The sequence below is a fragment of the Myodes glareolus genome, chromosome 25 (assembly GCF_982192425.1).
Source record: "Myodes glareolus chromosome 25, mMyoGla1.1, whole genome shotgun sequence".
Lineage (NCBI taxonomy): Eukaryota > Metazoa > Chordata > Mammalia > Rodentia > Cricetidae > Myodes > Myodes glareolus.
This window is the reverse complement of record NC_142050.1, coordinates 28,679,926-28,705,123: the sequence shown is the minus strand read 5'-3', so window position 1 is coordinate 28,705,123 and position 25,198 is coordinate 28,679,926. Positions and strand designations below refer to the sequence as shown.

Below are 25,198 nucleotides of genomic sequence, written 5' to 3'. Positions count from 1 at the left end.
CAGTAACTGATAGAAGCAGATGCAGTGACCCACAGCCAAGTACTGGGCAGTTGAAGAGAGGGAGGAGGGATCATATGAACAAGACAGGTCAAGAGCATGATGATGAAAACCACACAAACTTTGGTCTTCATACTTGGTGACATGCACTTTATCCATTGAGTCGTGTTCTTAGCTTCTAAACCATTTTTTAAAAAATTATTTAAATTGCCAGGTAGTGGTGGCACAAGCCTTTAATCCCAGCATTTGGGAGGCAGAGACAGGCAAATCTCTGAGTTCAAGGCCGTCCTGGTCTACAGAGTGAGTTCCAGGACAAGTTCCAAAGTTACTGAGAAACCCTGTCTCGAAAAAAAAATTAAAATTATAATAATAAGCTCATCCCAGAATAATAAGTTGTGGTTAGTATATGGCATTAGAAATGAAAGGGTGCTGTTTTTGTTTGTGAAGGAAATTATATTTAAACTTTGACCCAAAAGTGTATTGATTATTAATTTTCTTAGTCCATTTTCTGCTCTTGCAATAGAGTACTAGAAACTGAGTAGATTATGAATGATAGTTTATTTAGGCATTGTTTGGGAACCGGCATGTCCAAGAGCATGGCACTAATATCTGGCAGTGGTGTTTGTGCTACATCAAACAAGACAGAGGTATTATGTTGTGAGCCCCATGTTCATTTGAAAAAGAAAAGGAAAAGGGAGCAAAATCCTTCCAGTAGGATAGCTCTACTCTGGCAGCTAATCTGCTGTGGGAATAGCCATTGCAGGGTCTGTGTGACCAGATTAAGTCTTCAAAATTTAACCACTTAACAGTTTCCTATTGGAACCTAAATTTCCCATTCATAAACTTTGGTGGATCTGTTCAAACTATAGCATAATTAAGAGTGAAAATTGAATAAAAACTTTTCAACATTTTGAAAGCATAAATAATAGTACAAATACATGGCTGAAGGTTATTAGGGGCAATGATAAAATGATAGATATAAGCAGGAGACAGGATGAAAATGTCAGTGTTTTAGATAGTTCTTGCTGTGTGGAAAATTGGCCTCAGACTTATTTCTTAAAATAAGCATTTATTTAACAGTCACAGTCATCAGGGATCTGGTAGCAGCGTAGCTGGCTAGTTCTGATGTGGGGTGACTTGTGAGGATACAGTCAGGTTGGCCAGGCTGCAGTCATCTGTTACATGAGGATCTACTCGTATTTTCTGTTGACTTTCTTCCTGGCTACTGGCCAGACCTTCCTACCCTTGAGAACTTTTTATTGGCTGTCCAGTGTCCACTTAGCCTGACAGCTACCTTCTCCCAAAGCAAGTACGTCCGGGAGAGAACCTAAATTGGAAACTACAGTGCTTGTAACTCAGTCTCGGAAGTGTGTTGTCAGTTTTCTCACATCCTTCTGATGCAATAATGTACAAGGAAGTTACACAGGATTTGAATGGTTAGCAGCGCACATTTGGTGAACTCATCTTTGTGGGCTCTCTAGTGCAAAAATTACATCATTTATCATAATAAACCTAAGTATTACCTATTGAAAGAGGCTCAGATTAAAAAAAAATAGTAAGAATATGGTTGGTCCATATGTCACTAATAAAAAAATTGACCTCATATTTAGGATGCTATATCTAATATTATTTAACTTTTTTTAATTTAAGAAAGATAAGGGGTTCTGGAGAGATGGCTCAGAGATTAAGAGACTGCTCTTCCAGAAGACCCAGGTTCAATTCCTAGCATTCATATGTCAGCTCACAACTGTTTGTAGCTCCAGTTCTAGGGAATCTAACACCCTCACACAGAGATACATGCAGGCAAAACATCAAAGCACATAAAAAAGGAATGATTAAAAAATAATAAGGCACATACAGAAATTTAAAAAACGTATTTATATGTATATTGTCTGTATAGGCCCGAGTGACTGTGCACGTTAGAAAATAGCATTTTTGTAGTGCCATCACATGCTTTATGTATGTTACTTAGTTATAGCTATTGATCTCCAGAAGAACAACTAATTTGACATTTAAATCACTCTTTTCTTTTCTTTATTTTTTTTTACTCCCCCTGTATCCATTCCTAAATATTGAAGTTGTTTCATCTTGTTCTGAACTTGTTATTGATAGACTCATGTTACATTTTATGCCTTGGTTTTTTTTTTCCCACTTAGAATGCTATTGTAAGAATCACACTTGGTTTTGTTTCTAACTATTCATTTAGACATATTTCCTTCGTAATTTCCCAGCTCATTCTTCTTAGAACAGACATCTGAATTGTTTTCTGGTTTTGGTGCTCATGAATAAAACTGCTGTTAAATAGCTTTCTTGTCTCTCACACTCCTTTCCTCATCCATTTTTGTTGCTATAAAAATATAGGTGCTCCTCAATTTATGATAGTTTGACTTGGATTTTTTTTAAAAAAAGTTTATGACAGGTGACAGCAATGTGCATGGGGTGAACCTTTCCCCAGACCTTGAATAGTGTGCTTTATGATGAAGAGCAGCAGCAGCAGTGAGCCATAGCTCCGAGTGTGTAGTAGGAGGGTGGATTGCTGTACTCCAGGTGCAGTGTGCTGCTAGGCTCTGATGTTTAGTAGATAGGCATAAAGGAATTTTGAGTTATATTGTTGTCATTTATAATAGGTTTGTTAGAACATGCCACATTGTGCATTAAGGAGCATCTATATCTAAAGCCAAGAAATTTATTATAAGAGATGTTGGATTTAGCTCAGTTATAGAGATTGGGAAGGCAAGAACCTGCTGCTGGCATTTGCTCAGTATCTGAAAAGCCTTCTTGCAGTCTTACATGGTGAGATAGAGGAGAGGTGTCAGTTGAGGTATCTTCTCTTTATATTACTTACAGAATTACTTGTCATATGTCCCAACCCCCATGATTCCATCTAATCCTAATTACCGCCCCCCCCCCCCAAACTCCACAGTAAATAGCATTAACATATGGATTTGGGGATTAAGTGTTCAATGCATGAACTTCTGAGGAACACATTGAAGCCACAACAGTCGCCATAGCCCTGTTTTCATGGTTAAGTACACACTTCTTTACAGTATATAAGGAAGGGTGGGATTGTGAGATCATTGTCATATATACATCTGTGCTATATAGGTTAACACAAGACTGTTTTTCCAAAATGGTTGTTTCTACACACATTACATGGAGAAGAGAGATTTCCTGAAGCTGAGATGTGGAATTGAAAAACTTCTAATTGATGAAGTGCCTTACATAGTTTTAGTGAGATATAAAGTTACAGACCATAACAATTGCCTTTTGATAATGAAGAGTTTAGTGTTTTAGTATATTCTGAAAGTTAGGTTACCATCACAAAGAAGTTCTAATTCAGTTAACAATCACTCTTCAGTCTTCCTTTCCTCTGTGTAGGAGGAAGGCCACTTGTTTGTCCTGGTCGCCCAGAACCAAAATAATCACATAGAAACTGTATTTAAATCACTGTTTGGCTCATTAGCTCTAGCTTCTTATTGGCTCTTACATATTAATTTAACTTATTTTTATTAATCTGTGTATCACCACGTGGTTGTGGCTTACCAGCTAAAGTTCCATCTGACTCTGACAGGGTTACATGACTTCTCTCTGACTCTGCCCTTCTTTCTCCCAGCATTCAGTTTAGTTTTCCCTGCCTACATCTATTCTTTTGCCCTATCAGGCCAAGCCAGTTTTTTTTATTAATTAACCAATAGTATAAACAGCATACAAAGGGGAATCCCACATCACTTCCCCTTTTCTGTTTAAATAAAAAAGTAAGGTTTTAACTTTAACATAGTAAAATCACATATAACAAGACAAGTATCAAGCAAGAAGTACAGTTATAATATTTATATCTACTTTATCTTTTATCATAACAAAACCTGTATCTACTATCTGTCTATTCTTCAACTCCATCAAAGACTCCAGAAGGTTATAATATTACCTAAGTAAACTAGAAGTGCATTGTAAGCAACTTCCAAAATTCCTGAATAAAACTCTTGCTGCCTGGACAGTCACCCAAAGTTCTTCTGTACCATTGGGGCATCCATCTTTAGCCTACAGACCCATAGTATCCACGAAGCAGGAAATTTCAAAGACAGTTCCGCCTATATTAGCAGCTTGTTAGTTACTTTCTTCTGTATCCTAAAGAATGCCTGCCAGACTCTTTTTTTTAAATATTTTTTATTGATTTTTATTGAGCTCTACATTTTTCTCTGCTCCCCTCCCTGCCTCTCCCCTTACTCCTTCAATCCTCCCCCAAGATCCCCATGCTCCCAATTTACTCAGGAGAGCTTGTCTTTTTCTATTTCGCATGTAGAGTAGATCTATGTAAGTCTCTCTTAGTGTCCTCATTGTTGTCTAAGTTCTCTGGGATTGTAATTAGTAGGCTGGTTTTCTTTGCTTTATGTTTAAAAACCACCTATGACTGAGTACATGTGATAATTGTCTTTCTGTGTCTGGGTTACCTCACTCAAAGTGATTTTTTTTATCTCCATCCATTTTTCTGCAAAATTCAAACTGTCATTTTTTTCTGCTGTGTAGTACTCCATTGTGTAAATGTACCACAGTTTCCTTATCCATTCTTCAGCTGAGGGGCACTTAGGTTGTTTCCAGGTTCTAGCTATGACAAACAAAGCTTCTGTGAACATAGTTGAGCACATGTCCTTGTGGCACAATTGAGCATCCTTTTATATATACCCCAAAGTGGTATTACTGGATCTTGAGGAAGGTTGTTTTCTAATTTTCTAAGAAATCATGACACTGACATCCAAAGGGGCTGTACCAGCTTGCATTCCCACCAGCAATGCAGAAGTGTTCCCTTTTCCCCACAACCTCTCCAAGATCAGTGTTTTTGATATTGGCCATTCTTACAGATGTGAGATGGAATCTCAGAGTTGTTTTGATTTGCATTTCTCTGATGACTAAGGATGTTGAACATTTCCTTAAGTGTCTTTCAGCCATTTTAGATTCCTCTCTGGAGAGTTCTCTGTATAAGTCTCGGCTCCATTTTTTTTATTGGATTATGTGTTCTTTTGATGACCAGTTTCTTGAGTTCTTTGTATATTTTGGAGATCAGACCTCTGTCTGATGTGGGGTTGGTGAAGATCTTTTCCCATTCTGTAGGCTGTCATTTTGCGTTGTTGACCGAATCCTTTGCTTTATGGAAGCTTTTCAGTTTGAGGAGGTTCCATTTATTAATTGTTTCTCTCAGTGTCTGTGCTGCTGGGGTTCTATTTAGGAAGTGGTTCCCTGTGCCAGTGTGTTCAAGTGTACTTTCCACTTTCTCTTCTATAGGGTTCAGTGTGTCTGACTTTATGTTGAGGTCTTTGATCCATTTGGGCTTGAGTTTTGTGCATAGTGATAGATATGGATCTATTTTCATTCTTCTACAGGTTGATATCCAGCCACCACCGTTTGTTAAATATGCTTTCTTTTTTCATTTGATATTTTTTGCTTCTTTGTCAAAAGTCAGGTGTTCACATGTACTCACAAGTGGTTTTTAAACATAAAGCAAAGAAAACCAGCCCACAAATCACAATCCCAGAGAACCTAGACAACAATGAGAACCCTAAGAGAGACATACATGGTCTACACGGGTAGATGATTATCTGTTAACCTATATTTCTTCATTATACATTACATTTCTAAATGAGCTGTACAAACACAATACCTTAATCAAGATCAGAAATACATTTACACAGTATAACAAAATTAACCTTAAATTCATATCAAAGCAAATTATTCATCTCTATAGGATATCCCCCTATAAATGTAAACAAACATTTATAAACAGTATTTGGGAATATTGACATCCTTTCAGGAGGTCTTGGTCCATCAAGACACATCAGCCTGGAATGAATCCACAGGTTCTCATCCTCTATGGAAACAAAAGAACCTCTTTTCCAAAGCAACATATCCTTAGATCCATATTTTGAAATCAAGATACCTTTAAAGCATATATGTTGGTTTAGTGTAGCAATCCTCAGAATTAAATCTTTCTGCAGTCAAAAAATTCAAAGAAAACACAATAATATACATAATCTAGACTCTGAATTCTCCATCTTTATGTGGCTTGTTTTTACTCTTATTATTTTTCTACAAGTTTAATATTTATTTTATTATCTTTACTTTAATGTATGACTGTCTGTACTCTGTCTCTTTAAAGACTTTGTTTTATTTTTTTAAAAAACTATTTACTTCTTTTTATAACTCTGTTATTTTTTTGCTTCTCTCTCCCAAGCCTGGGTACATTTATCCAACACTGACCCATTTAAAGGTCTTTTATGTCTGAATCTGTCCTGTTGTGTATCTGTAATTCTTTACTGTCCAAGAGCACTCTTAAAATGCTAAGCCCTTCTTATGAACTTAAGTGGCTGCATTACTAGGGGAAATAGGACACTGCCTGCTTGCCCTGCCCAGTCCAGCAGGGTGGAGTTGTTCGCTGCTGATAGCCGTGTTCATAGCCCCATTTTTAGGCACACAGCCAGTCTATGTTGCCATTAAGCAAGTTATAGCAGTCTGCTCACAAACCCCACTCAACTGCTCTGTAGCCAGACTTCCTGCCTGAAAGAGTCAGAGTTTGCACTGGCAGCATGGCCCAGAAAGCCAGCATTTCAAAACACCACAGCTTTTATCCTGCTACCACTGATTCAGGAAAACCTCTCTTAAAGGAGCTATGGCAAGCCGCCAGCTCAAAAAAAAAAAAATCAGCTAAACTTTGTTTTTATCGGTTTTTTGTTGTTGTTGTTGTTGTTTTTTGTTTTTCTATGTCTAGAGCTCCTTTCAAGGCCTCTCAGGTTTTACATGGATTTAGTCCACCACTTTGCTGTGCCAGTTGTAGGAGGGAGGCTGCTTGTTCATCCTGGCCACCCAGAACCAAAATAGTCACACAGAAACTGTATTAATTAAATCACTGCTTGTTCCATTAGCTCTAGCTTCTTGTTGGCTAACTCTTACATGTTAATTTAACCCATTTTTATTAATCTTTGTATCACCATGTGGCTGTGGTTTACCAGCTAAAGTTTCATCTGGCTTTGGTGGGGCTACATGGCTTCTCTCTGACTCTGCCCTCCTTTCTCCCAGCATTCAATTTAGTTTTCCCTGCCTACCTCTGTTCTTTTGCCCTATTAGGCCAAGCCGGTTTTCTTTATTAATTAACCAATCATATTCAAAGGGGAATCCCACATCACGTTTCCACTCAGAAAGCTGGGAAACAATCTCTTTTTTTTTTTTTATAATTTCCATATATTTACCTATTCTAGACATTGCTCATAAATGAAATCATACAATATACAGTTTCTTGTTTCTGACTTCTTTCACTCAATATAATGTGTCAGTGTGTGTCAATTTTTCTTTCCTTTTAATGGCTGAATACTATTTATTCCATTATGTAGATATACTACAATTCATTTATCTATTCATTTATTCAGGGACATTTGGATTGTATCTACTTCGGGCTGTTATGTAGGATGCTGCTTTAAATTGTATAAGTTTTTCTTTGTGTGTGTGTGTGTGTGAGAGAGAGAGAGAGAGAGACAGACAGACAGACAGACAGACAGACAGAGACAGCGTCTCAATTTGTAATCATGGCTGTCCTGAAATTCATAGAAATCCACCTGCTTCTGTCCCCTGTGTGCTGTTATTAAGGGTGTGCACAACCATGCCTGGCCCAGCATGTATAATTTTTAATGTGAAAATATGTTTCAGTTCTTAGTTCTTAACGGGTATATACATAGGAATGGAACTTCAGGCCCCTAGTCTAACTCTGTTTTTAACTTTTGAAGGCACTGCCAAACAGTTTTCCAAAGGGGCTATACCTTATAGCATTTTTATCAGCAATCTGTTAGAATTCTCATCCTTATCTGTTTTAGTAAACCTGTCCTAGTAAGCATGAAGAGGTTGTATAAATTTACTTATTTTAATTTGCATTTTCCTAATCACTAATGATGTTGATATCTTTCACATATTTATTAGTCATTTATGTATCATCTTTGGAGAAATTTCTGTCTTGTTTTCATTGTATTCTGTTAGCTCTTTATGTATTTTGGATATAGTAACCTTAACAGATACATACTTTGCAAATATTTCCTCCTATTCTTTATATTGTCTTTTTACTATTTTCATAGTGTTCGTTGTAAACAGAAGTTTTAAGTTTTGATCAAGTGTAATTTGTAAATGTTTTCTTTGCTTGTTAGTGGTTTTGGTGTTGCACCTAAAAAAACTATTGCCTAATTCTTAAGTCACAAAGATTTATTTTCAGAGTTTTTGTCTTAGATATTTAGGTTTTTGATCCATTTTGAAATAAGTTTTTAAAACTTTTAGAAATGATTTATTTTATTTTACGTGCATTGTTCTTTTGCCTGTGCGTATGTCTGTGTGAAGGTGTCAGATCCCCTGGAACTGGAATTAGAGACAGTTTTGAGCTGCCATGTGGGTGCTGGGAATTGAACCTGGGTCTTCTGGAAGAGCAGCAAGGGCTTTTAAACACTGAGCCATCTCTCCAACCCTTTGAAGTATTTTTTAATGCAATGTGAAGTAGAGGTTACTTCATTTTTTTTTTTTTTGTATTCTAGTATTATGAGCTGAATACAAAATTCCCTCTCCCTATGGACTGAAACTTGGTCTGTTGCTAGTGGTGCTGTTTAGGGAGGTTCTAGAAACTTCAGAAATGAAAGGTCTAGTTGGAAGAAATAGGTCCTGGTCTGAAGCCTCTTCTTCACTTTCTGCTTCCTGACTGTGTAAGGTGAACAGTCTCCTCCCTCACACACATTCTGTCATAATTTTCTTCCAGAGTATGTGGGACCAAGCAGAAACTGACTGTTCTCTCTAAAACTATAAGCCACAATAAAGTCTTCCTTCCCTATGTTATTTTTGTCAGGCATATTAGCCATAATGATGGTAATACAAACTGATAGTTGTTGTTTTACCATTATTTTGTAAAAAGCTATTTATTCATTCTTCAAGGTTATATCTTTATTATTGTGGTTTTGATGTGTAATCTTAACTGTTTTTTAATGTTCTATTTTATTAACAAATTTTGTTCTCTAAAAATTTCATGTATGTATATAATGTATTTTAGTTAACTCTCCCACAGTCTTATTTTGCTGCTACTCTTGCCAGACTTCTTTCTTACTAAAAGTCTCTTTTCTATATTCATGACTTTTTGTTTTGTTTTTGTGTCCCACGGTGGTTAGTTAACTAGGGATATTTCTCTCTGTGAACATGGGTTTGGACCTATCCATTAGAACCTGGTGGGCTCACCTGTGGGTATACAAACAACTGAATTCTTTTCTTCCCATTCTCCCAGATTATGTTAGTTGATAGTAATTAAGAAGTAAGTGATAGGGCCTAGTGAGCCCCTCCCCACTCATAACAAACTGTTAGTAGGGCCTGATGTGTCGGCCCAATGCCTACAGACTAAACTGTTGTGAATTCATGATTTCCATGGATTTATCATGCTTGGAAGATGTTTTTTCTTGCTTTTCTCCTTATTTCCTGTCTTCTCAGACTTAGATTCGTTATGCCCCTCTCCTGCTGTGTTCCCTGAACTTTGGGGAGCAGTATAAATGCCTTATTTAGGTCTGAGCCCTCAAATGTTTTTAGCATCTTATGTGACCATGTATCTCTTCATTCACTTGCATTCAAGTGCTCGGAGAGGCTTCTCTGATTAAATCTTAGAGTAGCCTTGTTTGTAGATGTAAACATAGACTTTTAAAAGGTGATTTGATACTCTTGACACTGTTTCTGAGTTTACTGTTCATTTGATTTTCTTAATGTGGGAGCACCTGTTTAATTTTGCCCAGTGGTTTTATTGTATTGTCTGCTTTTCCCATAGATTTGTAGGAATTCTTAATATGGAATAATAAAAGTTCTTGATTGATTATAAGTATTACAGATATATTCCTCCATACTTTAGATTGGCCGTTCTTTTTCTGATATCTTTGATGAACATAAAGAGCCACTTAGATGTAAAACAAGTGTATTGGTCTTTTTTGTTTTGTTTTGTTTTTCAAGACAGGGTTTCTCTGTAGCTTTGGAGCCTGTCCTGGAACTAGCTCTTGTAGACCAGGCTGGCCTCGAATTCACAAAGATCCTCCTGCCTCTGTCTCCTGAGTGCTGGGATTAAAGGCTTGTGCCACCATCGCCTGGCATGTATTGGTCTTTTATTGGAAAAAAAAGTTGTATTTGTTGTCTTGCTTGAGCCCCAAGTTCACAGATACTGTTTTTGTTGTCTTGATTGAACCCTAAGTTTGTAAATATATTTTCTGTGTTATTTCAAGCCTTATAGTTTTAATTTGAATGTTTTGTGTCTGTATTCTACCTGAATTTGTTTTCTAGGTATGATATAAAATGACAACTTAATTTTTCACCTCATCTGAAAGTCAGTAGACTCAGTATCATTTGTTGAAATGAGTCTGTGTCCATTGCTGTATAATATCAGTCTTTTTGTAAAAACTAGATTTCCTTATGTGATTTGGTCTATTTTTGGGCTTCTACTTTCCACTGCTGTCAGTTGCAGTATCTGAGCTACCACCATACTGACTTTAATAGCATTACAATAATGTAAATATAGGGTAGAGGCAAATCTTTGGTTTTTCTACACAAGAGTTTTTTCAGGTCTTGTTTTTCATCTTTATTTCTCTGTATCTATATGATATGAACAAGGATTACTTTTCTTTCTTTTCAGTGGAGTTTATTCTTAAGAGACTTGCATCAAGGCATTTTTTAAATTGATTTTTATTGAGCTCTACATTTTTCTCTGTTCCCCTCCCTGCCTCTCCCCTCCCCCTTTTAACCCTCCCCCAAGGTCCCCATGCTCCCAATTTACTCAGGAGATCTCATCAAGGCATTATATAATCAGGAGTTCTAACCTAGTTTGTTAATCAGCTTTTCATCATTGAGATAAACATCTTAAAACATAAAGAAAGATTTATCTTGGCTCTTGATTTCAAAGGTTTGAGTCTGTGGTTGTGTTGCAGCATTGTTTCTGGGCCCACGTATGGTAAGACAGGATTATGGTAGGGCACGTGTGATGGGAAAAACTGATTCAGTTTTTCCTCCAATAAGGCCCTCCGTCCTAGTAGTCCATTCACTGTGAACTCAGTGGATGAATCCTGTGCTTAAAGTTAGTGCTCTCGGTCACCTCTCAGTAACCAGGGATAAAGCATGAGCCTTCCCATGATCTTATTGTGGGGACACTTTACTTCTAAATCATAATACCTGTGCGTTCTTAAGTCCAGTTGTTTCAATTACATGACATTTGGACTGTTTTCCCCCAGACAGTCAGTGATAAATCTCAGTGACTGGTGGTGTTAAGTAAATTTTTCACCTCAGATTCATTGATTCACTTCCAGAAAGCCATGGTAGAAATCCAACTTGATGCTCAGTTTGCTATGACATTTTAAAAATGCAAACCAAGCACAAATGGCCACCTAGGACTCATAAATTCAACAGTTATAATGTACAATGAAGGAAACTCTTACAGAACAGACTGAAGTAATACTAGGTGGTCTGGCCCCTCCATTGTCCATTTGTTCTAGGACAGTGTACAGAAGAGAGAGGAGGGGAAAGGAGTTGGACATAGTGGTGCTCTCAACTATAACCCCACCACTTGGAACGCTGGCCAGCCTAACTACATAGCAAGACCGTGCCTCTAAATAAATAAATAAATAAATAAATAGTCTGCAAACCATTTTATAATTTTTCACTAAGTAAAGTCAGTGTTTTACTAAAACAAATATTTTGCAGTGAACATTTTAAAAAGGTTTCACCTCACCATTAATTAGAAACATAACACATCAAAACCAAATACCATTTTCAGCTATCATATTGTCAAAATATTTAATACTTTATAGTGTTGAATATTAACTAGAATGTGAATATTTTCAATGTTGCTGGGAGTATAAAACAGAACAGATACTTAGAGGGTCATTTGCATGCCTATTAAAAAACAAAAGCACATACATTGCTGGTCTATAATCCAGAAGTTTCTCTTCAAGAATTCCATAGAGGAATATTTGTACATATGCACAGGGAAACAAAATGTCAGCTCCTATATTATTTATAATGTCTGAATTTTGAAAGATATCTTTAATATGCAGCCAACAAAAAATTGTACAGAAAATTTAGTTATGAGATATTCTAAAATATTTAATCAGGAATGAATTCTATCCATATGTCTTCATCTCTGAAAAGTACTGCTTCTTGGGAAACATATGGTAAAGTGAATGAAGACTAGCATCATTTCTGTAAAAGAAAACAGTGCACTGAATACAGTCTCATGTGGTGCATATGTGTATGTGTTTATGTGGGTGCATATGTGTATGTGCACATGTGTATACATACATATGAAAACCACAGGTCAACTTCATGCAGCTACTATGTGTCTTGATTTTTTTTTGAGATAGTATATGTGATAGTTTGAATGAAAATGGCCCCAAAGGCTTATAGGGAATGGCACTATTAGGAGGTATAGCCTTGTTGGAGGAGGTGTGACTTTGTTGGAGAAAGTATATCACTATGGAGATGGGCTTTGAGGTGTCATATGCTCAAATTATGCCCAAATTTTACAGTCCCCTTTTGTCGCCTGTAGATCAAGATGTGGAACTCTCAGTTCCTTCTCTACCATGTCTGCCTACATGTCTCCATGCTTCTCTTCATTATAATAAGGGACTAAACCTCTGAAACTGTAAGCCAGCTCCAGTTATATGTTTTCCTTTATAAGAGTTGCCATGGTCATTGTGTCTTGAAGAAGGATACTTAAATCCCACACTAGCCCAGAATTAAGAAATAGACGGTTATTTATTTAGGGGTAGACTCGCAAATCAGAATCCTCTGCTGGAACGGAGATCAGAAACCAAATCCCACAGCTGGAAAAGAGACCAGATGCATGCTCTACATCGGCATATGTAGTGTAAGAGACCACAGCCCATTGGGCAAATAACCACTGGCTGTAAGACTTCCTACAGCACCTCCCCATTTTGTTTAGAGAAGAGAATTCTAAGCCTAATACAAAATTATATACAATAAGAACAAATATCTTCAATAATTATCCAATCCTAACTAGTTTAAGTCTTGTATAATAAATAACTTGGCCAAGTCATGAGAGGAAAGTAACTACAACTATCTAGTCTTCAACCTCATCGAAGATCCAAGAAGGGAAATAATATTACTTGAGTAAGCAGGAAGTGCAGTCAAGCAACTTCCAAAATGTGCAACAAATGACAAAGCCAACTGACTACCTGGGCAATCACCGAAAGTCTCATTTTCTGCAAACTTAGGTAATTGACAGAATCTCCTCCCCGTATTTTTTCAGGAACAATTTGTAATCCCCGTTTTGGCAAAACTTTCTTTACTTCTTCAAACATTCTTTCTAAAGTATCCATGTTTGAGTCATATAGCAAAATGTCATCCATGTAATGGTAAATTATAGACTTAGGAAATTGCTTACGGAGGCATGCTCTACATCGGTATAAATAGTATAAGAGGCCACACCCCAGTGGGCGGGTAACCACTGGCTGTAAGACTTTCTACACCAATGTCTCTTCACAGCAATAGTAACCCTAACTGAAACAGGGCCTTTCGTTGGAGCTTACAAAGTAGTATAAGTGAAGGACTGTTGGAAGTGTAATAAGTGATGGACTCTTGGAAGTGTAAGATGAGACAGCCCCAGGTTGATGCCAGTGTTTTAGCACAGCAATAGAAAGCAAACCAGGACAGTATCCAACAAGATATTGGAAACTGTTTTAGACTACTGGACATAAGACTTTCTGCTGGTTTCTTAAATGATATTTTGAATATAGTAGAATCTATGAAGAGTAATATTAAAAGATAGGGGTTGCATTTAATTTATTCACTATTAAAATGCAATCTGGGTGTGATGACTCGTGTCTGTAATGCCAGCACTCAGGCAGAAGAGGCAAAAGGAGTGTGAGTTTGAGCCAACATGGGCTACAGAGTGAGGCCTTGTCTCTTGAGAACTAGCTCCACTTTAATCTCAGCACTTGGAAGGCAGAGGCAGGTAGATAGAATCTGTATGTTTGAGCCCAGCCTGATCTACAGAGCTAGATCCAACATAGTCAAGGCTACACAAAGAAACTTTGTCTTGAAAAACAGAAAAGAACTGCCTCACCCAAAAGAAATTTTTAAAAAATTGTAGTGTTGTTATATGAGAGCATGTGATTAAGAACTTTTGAAATTTATACAGTTGATTGATAGAGTCAGCTGTAGTTAGTTAATGGGAGTTGAAAACAGTTACCTTGGTGCCACCCAAGAATAAGAAAGAAAGACCCATATAAAAGAATACTATAGAAGCAGCTTTGTTTGCCATAGCCAGAACCTGGAAACAACCTAAATGCCCTTCGACTGAAGAATAGATAAGAAAAATGTGGTACATTTACACAATGGAGTACTACACAGCAGAAAAAATAATGACATCTTGAATTTTGCAGGAAAATGGATGGAGCTAGAAAACATTATTTTCAGTGAGGTAACCCAGACACAGAAGGACAGTTATCACATATACTCACTCATAGGCGGTTTTTAAACATAAAGCAAAGAAAGCCAGCCTACAAACCACAATTCCAGAGAACTTAGACAACAATGCGGACACTAAGAGAGACTTACATAGATGTAATCTACATGGGAAGTAGAAAGTAGAAAAAGACAAGATCGCCTAAGTAAATTGGGAGCATGGGGACTTTGGGGGAGGATTGAACAGAGGAGGGGAGAAGCAGGGAGGGAAGCAGAGAAAAATGTAGAGCTCAATAAATACCAATAAAAAAATTGAAAAAAGAATACTATAGATACTTATAAAAGAATACTATAAACTTAAATGAACATAACTAGATTTACCAGCTCTATAGAGTATAAGATAGAAAAGCAGTTTGCTGATGAAATGGCTTAGTGGGTAAAAGTACTCGCCATGCAAGGATTTTAAGTTTCCAGGACCCATAATGGAAAGAGAGCACCAACTCTAGACACTGTTCTCTAATCTCCACACATGCACACCCACATTCACTCTCCCCCCATAAACACACACTAATAATAATAATTATTAACTAATGAATAAATAACTTTTAAAATAGTTTGTTTTGGTAGCTCTTGATAACATAGTAAATGAATATGAACTTTTTTGTTTAGAACAATTAGGCTTCCTTCTCAACAATATTATATATGAAAAGATTTTCATATTTTAAATTTTGATCAACTAATGTAATATGTTTGTTTTTTAATTGGGGCTTCAGTCTATAGTCCAGGCCTGCCTGGGACTCATAGCAGTAGCCTCCACCTTTCAAGTGTTGAGATTATAGGTGTGAGCCAACCATGCCTGGTTCAGTGTTAGGTATTGTTTAACAATTTCATTGAGATTAATTTACAATTGATAAATCCACTTATTGTAAACATGCAATTGTATAATTTATTAATAAGCTTATATAGCTGCACCACCGTCAGCACAATCTGTATTTAGAATGTTTGCATCACCTTCTCAAATTGCTTATTTCCATGTCATTAGTTCCTCAGCCTTTGAGCTGCCTTTTGTCTCTAGATTTTGCCTGCATGGACATTTCCTATAAATAGTATCATATCGTGCTGTTTTTATTTAGCCTAATATTTAGTCCTTTACTTTATTGCAGCATGAATCTTTGCTCCTTTTTATTGCTGAATGATATTAGTGAAAAGTTTTTTGTTCCCCAATAAACCTCTTCGCTGCCGCAATAATCCAAATCAAACCAAATTAGAAAAAGCCCAGGTTTAATGGATACTAGTGCTCCTGGGTGACCTTCCATGCCCTCGGAGAAGAGAAGGGAAAGGAAGACCAGGAAAACATGTTTGTTTGGTCTCTAAGGGGCAGTTTAAATACCCTGTGGAAGTGGTATCAAGTGTCTCTAAGAAGGGGGTCACCGTTTGGCAGACTTTCGGGGTGTGAGGAGGTGGAGTCTGAACTGAGGCAACTCCCAGAGGGGGCTTGGGATAGAACTTCTACCCAAACAGTTACATGGTATGGGAAGGACAGGTTTTGTTTATCAATTGATGGTCATTTTGGGTTGATTATATTTCTACTACGGATAATGATAACTATTGATAGTACAAATCTTTGTGTGAACATATATTTTCTATTTTCTTGGGAAGATTCCTATAAATGGATTACTTGAACTATATGTTATTTTTAATTTTTAAAGAAGATGAGTTTATGAAGTTCCATACTATTTTACATGCCTTTGCTCCTATCTGCATCAATGTGTGATGTTGTTTCTGATTTCTACTTCTTTTATATTGCCATCACTGTGTATCCCTGTCTGACCTGTGTAACATGAGGGCCAGCTCATTGTGGTTTCTGTTCTGCCCGGTACCCCACAGCCAGCAAGTCCCAAAGAAAATCACACAGAGTCTACATTAGGTTATAAACTGATTGGCCCATTAGCTCAGTCTTCTTATTAACTAATTCTTACATCTTATGGTAACCCATAATTCTTGTCTGTGTTAGCCATGTGGCTCAGTACCTTTTCCAGCGGTGGGGCAGGTTACATCTTACTTCTCTGTGGTCTGGGCAGGAATGGAGAAATGGGCTTCCTCCTTCCTAGCCTTCTCCTGTTCTCATTGCCCTGCCTCTACTTCCTGTCTGGTTTACCCGCCAATACTTCCTGCCTGGCCAATCAGCGTTTTAATAAAATACATGATGGACAGAATACAGATAATTCTCCTGCACCAGACCTGGAGCTCTTCTGTCTCTGCCTCCTGAGTGCTGGGATCCTAGATGTACCTGTGTGCCTGGTGTTACTAATTACTAGTAGTTACTCTATCTTCAACTGTTTATTGCTTTACTACTTTCTTCCTTTTTTGCTGTTACTAAATAGAAGTCATTCAGATCTCTTACTCACTTTTAGAGTTGCTGCATTGGAAGACTTCTTTACACATTCTGGATACAAGTCCTTTAAAAACTACAGATAACAAAATTTAACAAAAATTTCATAAAGTCTGTAGACAAGTACGTCTCCTGGTATATCTCCCTCCCAAATTTTAACAAATACTTTTACATAGTCTGTTGCTTGCCTTTTGTTTTCTTATTTTAACATTTTGTTGAAATTTGTCTTATCACCTTTGTTTTTGAGAGATTGTGCTTTGAGTGTTGTATCCAATAACTGCCTATTCAAGATTACAGTGCCTTCCTCAATGTATTCTTCTAGAATTACATTGAGAGCCCTCGAAGATTTTATAGTTTTCAATTTAAAATTGTGATAGTTTTATTAAAATCATTTAAAAGTATATGTTTATTTTGTGTGCATGTAGAGCCCATGTGGATCCTGGGGAATCAAACTCAGACTTGAAAGCAAGTATATTAACTGACTGAGCCCCAAACTTTTGTTCTTAGGAATGGAATTGTTTCATTTCCTTTACTTTTAGATTTCTTTTTGCAGCACATTGAAACAGAGTTGTTTTTATGTCACTCTTATAGACTATAAACTTATGCTTCTAGCTAGTGCTCTCTTGATCTTTTTTTATCAGTCCTATTTTAATATTTATATCACACCCTTCTTTTTTTAAATTTACTTATTTATTTATTTATAAAAATTTCCACTTCCTCCCCTTCTCCCAATACCCTCCCATTCCCCCCACTCCCTCTCCTCCTCCCTCTTCAGTCCTAAGAGCAGTCAGGGTTCCCTGCCCCGTAGGAAGTTCAAGTTCCTCCCCCCTCCCTCCAGGTCTAGGAAGGTGAGCATCCAAACAGACTAGGATCTCAAAAAGCCAGTACATGCAGACGAAACAAGACCCAGTGCCATTGTCAATGGCTTCTCAGTCAGCCCCCATGTCAGCCACATTCAGAGAATCCGGTTTGATCACATGCTCTTTCAGTCCCAGTCCAGCTGGCCTTGGTGAGCTCTCATTAGATCAGTCCCCTTGTATCAGAGGGTGAACGTACCCCTCGTGGTCCTGACTTTGTTTTTCATGTTCTCCCTCCTGCTCCTCATTTGGACCTTGGGGGCTCAGTCCAGTGCTCCAATGTGGGTCTCCGTCTCTATCTCCATCCATCGTCGGATGAAGGTTCCCTCTGATCCTGTCTTCCTTGCTCATGTTCTCCCTCCTTCTGCTTCTCATTTGGACCTAGGGAGTTAAGTCCAGTGTTCCAATGTGTGTCTCTGTCTCTATCTCCATCCATCGCCAGATGAAGGTTCTATGGTGATATGCAAAATATTCATCAGTATGGTTATGGGCCAAGGCCAGTTCAGGCACCCTCTCCTCTGCTGTCCAGGGAACAATCTGGGGACCTCTCCTTGGGCCTGGGAACCCCTCCAGTATCAAGTTTCTTAGTGACCGTGAGGTATGTCCCTAAGATATCTATCAGAGAATTCTCTTGACCTGTGAATATAGGCACCCATCTCAATGAGCTTGCCTTTTCTGTATACCAAAAATTCTAATAAATCATGGCTTTATTTTCACTTGATTCTAGGATTTCTTTAGTTTTTAAAAGCTATACTTTAAATGTAACAAATAGAGTTTACATATTCAATCTCCATGTGTTTGTGTGTCTTCTATACTTTCTCATGATACTAATTTTATTCCATTATGACAAATAAGATATAAGAAATATCTTGGAACTAGAGTTACAGGTATTTATGAAGTATTTGACATGAACTTGACCACTGAGCCATTTCTTGATTTGGGAAGTTTTCTGCTATAACTTCACTGAATAAATTTTTAGTCCCTCTAGTCTGTTCTTTTCGGGTCTTCTGCAGCATAGATCAGTTGGTTGGTTTAGTGCACTAGAATGTTATTTTTATTATTTCTGGATTTTGTTTTCTTTATTGTTATCTGAATATAGATTTCCCACCTTTGTCATCAATCCTGATAGCTTTTCCTCCACCTACTCTAGGGTGTTGGTGATACTTTCTAGTAAGTTTTTATTTGATTGAGTTTTTCATATTTAAGATTTTTTTGGCTGAATTTTTTATCCAAAGACTAAATTTCTAGTCCATTTTTTTGTACAGGTCTCATATTGGTATCTTCACTCTTCTCTCATTTGAGCCTCCTTATTAATCTCCATGTGTGTATTTTGCAAGCACATGAATAAGAGTATGAGCATGTATGCAGAAGCCAAGAGCAGGTTGTCAGATGTCTTCCTCTATCACTCTCCACCTTACTTCTCTGAAATAGGATCTTTCACTGAACCAGAAGCTCCCAGTGTGTCTCCTCTGCTCCCCAGTCTTGGTATGTGCAGCCATGCTTGGCTTTTTATGTGGATGCCAAGGGTTCTAAATCAGGTCCTCAAGCTTGCAAAACATGAGCTCTTACAGTGCTATTTCAACAGACCCTCATTGATCATTTTTAAAAGCAGACTTTTGAAATATTCTGTCTTTTTAATGATTTCAATATCTTTAGGTTCAGTTATCCAAGAATTGCAAATTTTTAGAGGATCCACACTACTTTGTGTTTTCATGTTTATGATTTAGGTTACATATCTGTTAAAATGGCTATTCCTTTTTTTTTAATTAGTTTTTAGTGAGCAGCATTCTTAAGGACTCTGCTCATAAGGAAAAGAAATTGTGATAATACCATTAACACCAAAATAAATCATACATAAAAATACGGTTAAGAGAGGCTGGAGGGATGCCTCAGTGTTTCAGAACATGGGCACTGCTTTTCCAGAGGAGTTGGTTCCCAGCATCCTTATCAGGCAACATCCTTATCAGGCAGCATCCTTATCATCCTTACATCCAATCACAATTGCCTGTAAATCTGCTTCCAGGGGATTCAGTGCCTCTGACCTCTGCACACCTATGCTTATATGTGCATAACCACACACATATACATTATTTACAATAAAGTAAATCTTTAAAAGAAATATAGTTAAAAGAAATTAAAGTCATTTACTACATAAGTGGAAATAGAAAAGAAAATAGTAAAAAAGAATGTAGAATAAAGTATGAATTTAAAAATTAGTAAAGGCACAAGTGGTGAATGAAGTAAAGGAGAGGGTAAAGATAAAGGAATGAAACAAGGTTTAATGAAAAGAAAAAGGGGCAAGATATAAGAGGAACAGATAGCAGCATGTTAAAAATTCACAAAATCATAAAATATAGGAGAAAAATTGGATATAAGTAAGATGAACAGAAACAAAAAGATGGAAATAAAGTAAAAACACTAAAATATCAGAAAAAGGAAATTATAAAGATGCATAAAATATTATAAACAGTAAAATTAAGGGAAGGAGAATGACAGAAAAAATGAAGTAATAAAAAATGAATGAATGACTTAGACAGGCTTCTTTCTGTGTCTTCTAATATTCAGCCTGGGCGGGGGGAGTTGGCAGTGAAGCCGACTGTGACTGTACATAGGGTGAAGTCCCCAAAGTCAGCCATTAATTGTACAATTCTATTGATATCTATAAACTGTGATGAGTTATCTTGGTTTTTTTTTTACCGTTACTGTCAGAATTATTTATTTATTTGATACGTCAACAACATTGTGTCTATATGTATTTATCCTGGTTGAAATTTGTTGAGCTTCTGTGGCATGTAGACTTGGTTTTGTTTGATCAACCGGTCTGGAGATTTTCAGTCATTGTTTCTTCAAATATTTTGCCCCCTTGTCTCTTTCCTTCTGGGACTCTTAATTACAGGGAGTTGACATACTTGCTCATGCTTTCAGGTCTCCAAACCTTGATCATTCTTCCTGTTTTTCTTTATTTTGCTTTACTGGTTATATCAGTTTTCTGGCTCTTTCATCCGTTGTGCACATTTGTAATCAAACCTCTACAGCAGGATTTTTTCTTATGGGCTACCAACCAGCTCCCAAATCATGACATGGAGACTTAATATTAGTTATGAATGCTTGGCCTAGCTTAGGCTTGTTTTTTGCTAGCTCTTTTAAATTTGTGTTTCTTTTTATCTACCTTTTGCCTTGGGGTCTTTTACTCTGTCTGTCTGTCTGCCTTACTTTTATGTTTGACTGGCAGCTGCCTGGCTTCTGCCCCAAGAGTGTTCCTCACTATCTCCCCATTCTCTTCATTTTTCTTCTTTCTCTTGTTTTTTTCGAACCTAGATTGCTCCTTCTATTTATTCTTTCCTCACTTATTCCTCTTCTGCCTAGCTATTGGCCATTCAGCTTTTTATTAGACCTATCAGGTGCCTTAGGTAGGCAAGGTGAATTCTCTGGTTTTTAGTTAGTTATAATCTCTCATAGTTCTATATATTGATTTAATTCTTTTAATTCCTTTAGTCCTTTGAACATATTTGTATCAGCTGACTCTAAGTGTTTGTCTAGTAAGTCTGATATCTTAGGCTTCCTCAGGAATTGCTGGTAGCTACTTTTCTCTTGTGTTTGGGCAGAATTTTACTGTTCATTTGTATGCCTTGTGATTTTTAGGTTAGAAGAATAATTATGTAGTTTTCAGATTTTTAATGTGATATGTAACATAAATTGATTTGGCTGATGTTAAAACAGTTCACTGAGGCTGCTGACATTCACAGGCTAAGACTGCTGGTTTCCAGAGCTACAGTGACCGTAGGAAGAAGGGATGGAAACTGGGAGTGCAGCAAGTTAAAACCCCAGAAAGCTCACTATTCTCACTAAGATCCGTGTTTTTCTTCAGTAATGGCTCACTTGGTTAAATTTCAAAGTTCTGAAAAAAACTGGATTTAACAAATTTCATTGCTTTTTGAAGAAGTGAATATTCCGTGAGCTTTTATACAGTGTTCCAGAAGTCTATCTCAGTCTACCTATACTTTTAACCATTGTGCATATATCCTGCTATTTGATATGTAAACATGATCTATTTGCATTTATTGGCAGTCATGAAAGTCCACTCTTTGATTTCATTGAGAGCTGCTTGCGAAATAAACATGAAATGGTTATTTATGAAGCTGCTTCTGCCATTATTCACCTTCCTAACTGTACTGCAAGAGAGTTGGCGCCTGCCGTCTCAGGTTAGTTGTATTTGATAGCTGTTCTTTGTTTATGTTCTTACATTGATTTTTTTTCTTTTTTAAATCAGTGGGTCTGCAGAGTGGTCATTAGAGTGGTGTTTAGGGCCAAGATTGCTCAGTGAGTAAAGATGCTTGTTAATGATTTCAGTTCTCTTTAATGTTTAGAAAACACATTTGCACCGGGCGGTGGTGGCGCATGCCTTTAATCCCAGTACTCGGGAGGCAAGGGCAGGTGGATCTCTGTGAGTTTGAGGCCAATCTGGTCTACAAGAGCTAGTTCCAGGACAGGCTCCAAAGTTACAGAGAAACCCTGTCTCAAAAAAAAGAAAAAAAGGAGGGAGGGAGGGAAGGAGGGAGGAAGGGAGAGAAAGAAAGAAAACGCATTTGCTCTCACAACTAGCACTGTTTCTCTTAAACAATTCAAATACTAATTGGGATATTAATTCTTAGAGAAGCAAAGCAAACCTTGTTTTCTATTAAAGTTTTTATACCTGAACAGTACTTTCCCCCCTATTTTTGATATTATTGTTCATATGAAGCTTTTCTATTGTGATCTAATTTTCTGATACAAATAATGATGATTGCACACTGTAATTCTCAGCTATATGGTGAACAGAAAGCACTGTTACTTCTCTGTCTCCCTTTTTCCAGTTCTTCAACTCTTCTGTAGCTCTCCTAAACCAGCCTTGAGATACGCAGCTGTGCGGACCTTGAACAAAGTAGGTGTCCCATTGATAGTATAGACCATATGTTTAGTTCAGAAACTTTAAATACAGAGCATTTGGCTTTCCCTTCAAGCTCAGCATATCTGATCTATGGGCTTCACATGTGTAGCACCTTATTTGTACTTGCGGCCTTAGTTGTAGCCGTTTATACTGTTAGTCTATGAAAGATTTCTGACTTCTGAGTACTTTATGTTCAAGGGGTACACTGTTCAATGTGGAGGCCATTCACAAGTGCCAATTTAAGTTCATTAAGATTAAGTAAGGGGTTCTATTCCTTTGTCACACTAATCATACGACCTATGCTTATAGCCACTTGTGGTTAATAAAAATCATACGAAACAGTACAAAGATAGAACAGTTTTATCAATTCCTCATCTCTCATCTTGGAATTCATGTGTTTGTGAATTTTAGAGAGGTTATATAATGTGATGTTATCTTTTATATTAACTCCAGTGGGCCTGAAGCAACACCTAATCATTAAAATACACAAAGATTTCTGCATAGAGCCTATGACTCTTTGCTACATGAATAAATGAAGACTTTTTCATTAGTCTGGGTCATCTTTTTCTGTTGAATGAATTTTACTGATAATGATCTGCGGAGTATTTTTACTTCTTCAGAATTTCGGGTCAGACATTATGTGCCAATATGGGATAAACAGAGATGGAACATCAATGTGGAATGACAGACATATTTAGCAGCAGTGGGTAGTCCAGCTTGACAGGAATTTGTGTAGTTGCAGGAGTGTTTTAAAAGTGACAGAATGTCTTTCTTGATCAGCATTTACCATAATAGATTTTTTTCCCAGAGTTCTAATGTTTGTAGAATAGACACTCATGAGCATATAAACTATAAGGAGATAATAGGCCACCTATAAAAAAGACTGATGCTGTCATTAAAGTTACATGGAAGAGGTTAACAAATAGAGTACTGTGCTATATTGTGGCCATTACTTATTTATCAAGTGAAACCTGGTTAGTTAAAAACAGTTACTTAGTGTGGGGAGTTGAGACGGTATCAGGTAGCCCAAGCTGGCCTGGAAGTTGCTAAGTAGCCATAGTTGACACTGAACTTCTGGTCCTTCTACCTTCAGCTCTCAAGTGTTAAGGTTATAGGCATTCACCACACGACCTAAAATGATCTCATTATTTAAAGTTTAGGTTCTGGCTTTTAGCAACAATAATGTGCGTTATTTTTGTTGTTGTTGTTGTTGTTTGTTTGTTTTGTTTTCCTTGTTACCTTCTACAAGGTGGCAATGAAGCACCCCTCTGCTGTTACTGCCTGCAACCTGGACTTAGAGAACTTAATCACAGACTCAAACAGAAGCATTGCTACCCTGGCCATTACTACATTGCTCAAAACAGGAAGTGAGAGCAGTGTGGACAGGCTTATGAAGCAGATATCTTCTTTTGTATCTGAAATCTCAGATGAGTTCAAGGTAAGAATTTAAATAAGCTTTTCCTTGGTCTGTAGCTTGCTATAACTGTGCTTTTTGAGAAGGTCTTAATTTTTATGAAGTCTACAGTATCATTCTTTTCCTTCCTAGATATTGTTGTATCGTACATCAATAACTTTTATATTTCTCCAAGTTGTAAAGATGTGTTTCATTCTAAATGTTTTATGTCTTTAGCTTTTACATTTTGGTTTGTGACCACTTGAATTAATGATAAGTTCTTTGTTTTCCTGTACTCATACCCAGTTATTCTAGCATAATTAGTTAAAAAGACTTTCTTTCTTTATTGGAGTGCTTTGGTATCTGTCTTTGGGTTTTATTGCTCTGAAGAGACACCATGATCACAGCAACTCTTATAAAGGAAAACTCTTAATTGGGATTGGCTTATGGTTTCAGAGATTTATTCCTGTACCATAATGGCAGGAAGCATGGTGGCATGTAGGTAAACATGGTGGAAAAGGAGCTGAGAGTACTATATCTTCATCCGTATGCAGCAGAAGGAAGCTGTGTGCCACAATGGGCATAGTTTGAGCATATGAGACCCCAAAGCCCACCTCTACAGTGACACATTTCATCCAACAAGGTCACACCTACTCCAACAAGGCCACACCTCCTAATAGGATCTATTCCCTATGGACTAAGCATTCAAACACCTGAGTCTATGAGGGCCATTCCTATCCAAACCACCACATTCCACTCCCTATCCCCCATAGGCATGTAGCCATATCATAATGCAGAAATGCATTCAGTCCAACTTCAAAAGTCCCTATAGTATATAAAAGTCTCAAACTTATTTAAAAGTTCAAAGTCTCTTCTGAGATTCATACAGTCTCTTAACAGCAATCCCTTGTAAAATCAAAACAGATCACATACTTCCAACAAATGAAGGTACAGAATATATATATATACTTACCTTTCCATAATATATATTACCATTCCAAAAGGTAGGGAAGGAAGTATAGTGAAGAAATTCTGGACCAAAGCAAGACCAAAAACAAGCTGTGCAAACTCCAAACTGCATCTCCATGTCTGACATCAAAGTGCTCCTCAGATCCCCAGCTCTGTTCAGCTTTCCTCAGCAGTTTTCCCACAGCTCTGACATCTCCAACAAGCTTCAC

The 25,198-nt window shown here is 37.2% G+C and overlaps 1 protein-coding gene across 1 annotated transcript in view; it reads left to right on the top strand.

Moving 5' to 3' along the window:
* Positions 1 to 25,198, top strand: part of Copg2 (coat protein complex I subunit gamma 2) — a 121,343-nt gene that overhangs the window by 47,859 nt on the left and 48,286 nt on the right. The window contains exons 10-12 of the mRNA XM_085683889.2: positions 21,769 to 21,902; positions 22,554 to 22,621; positions 23,877 to 24,065. Of these exons, the coding sequence (XP_085540015.1) occupies positions 21,769 to 21,902; positions 22,554 to 22,621; positions 23,877 to 24,065 (391 nt within the window). The remainder of the gene's footprint in view (positions 1 to 21,768; positions 21,903 to 22,553; positions 22,622 to 23,876; positions 24,066 to 25,198) is intronic.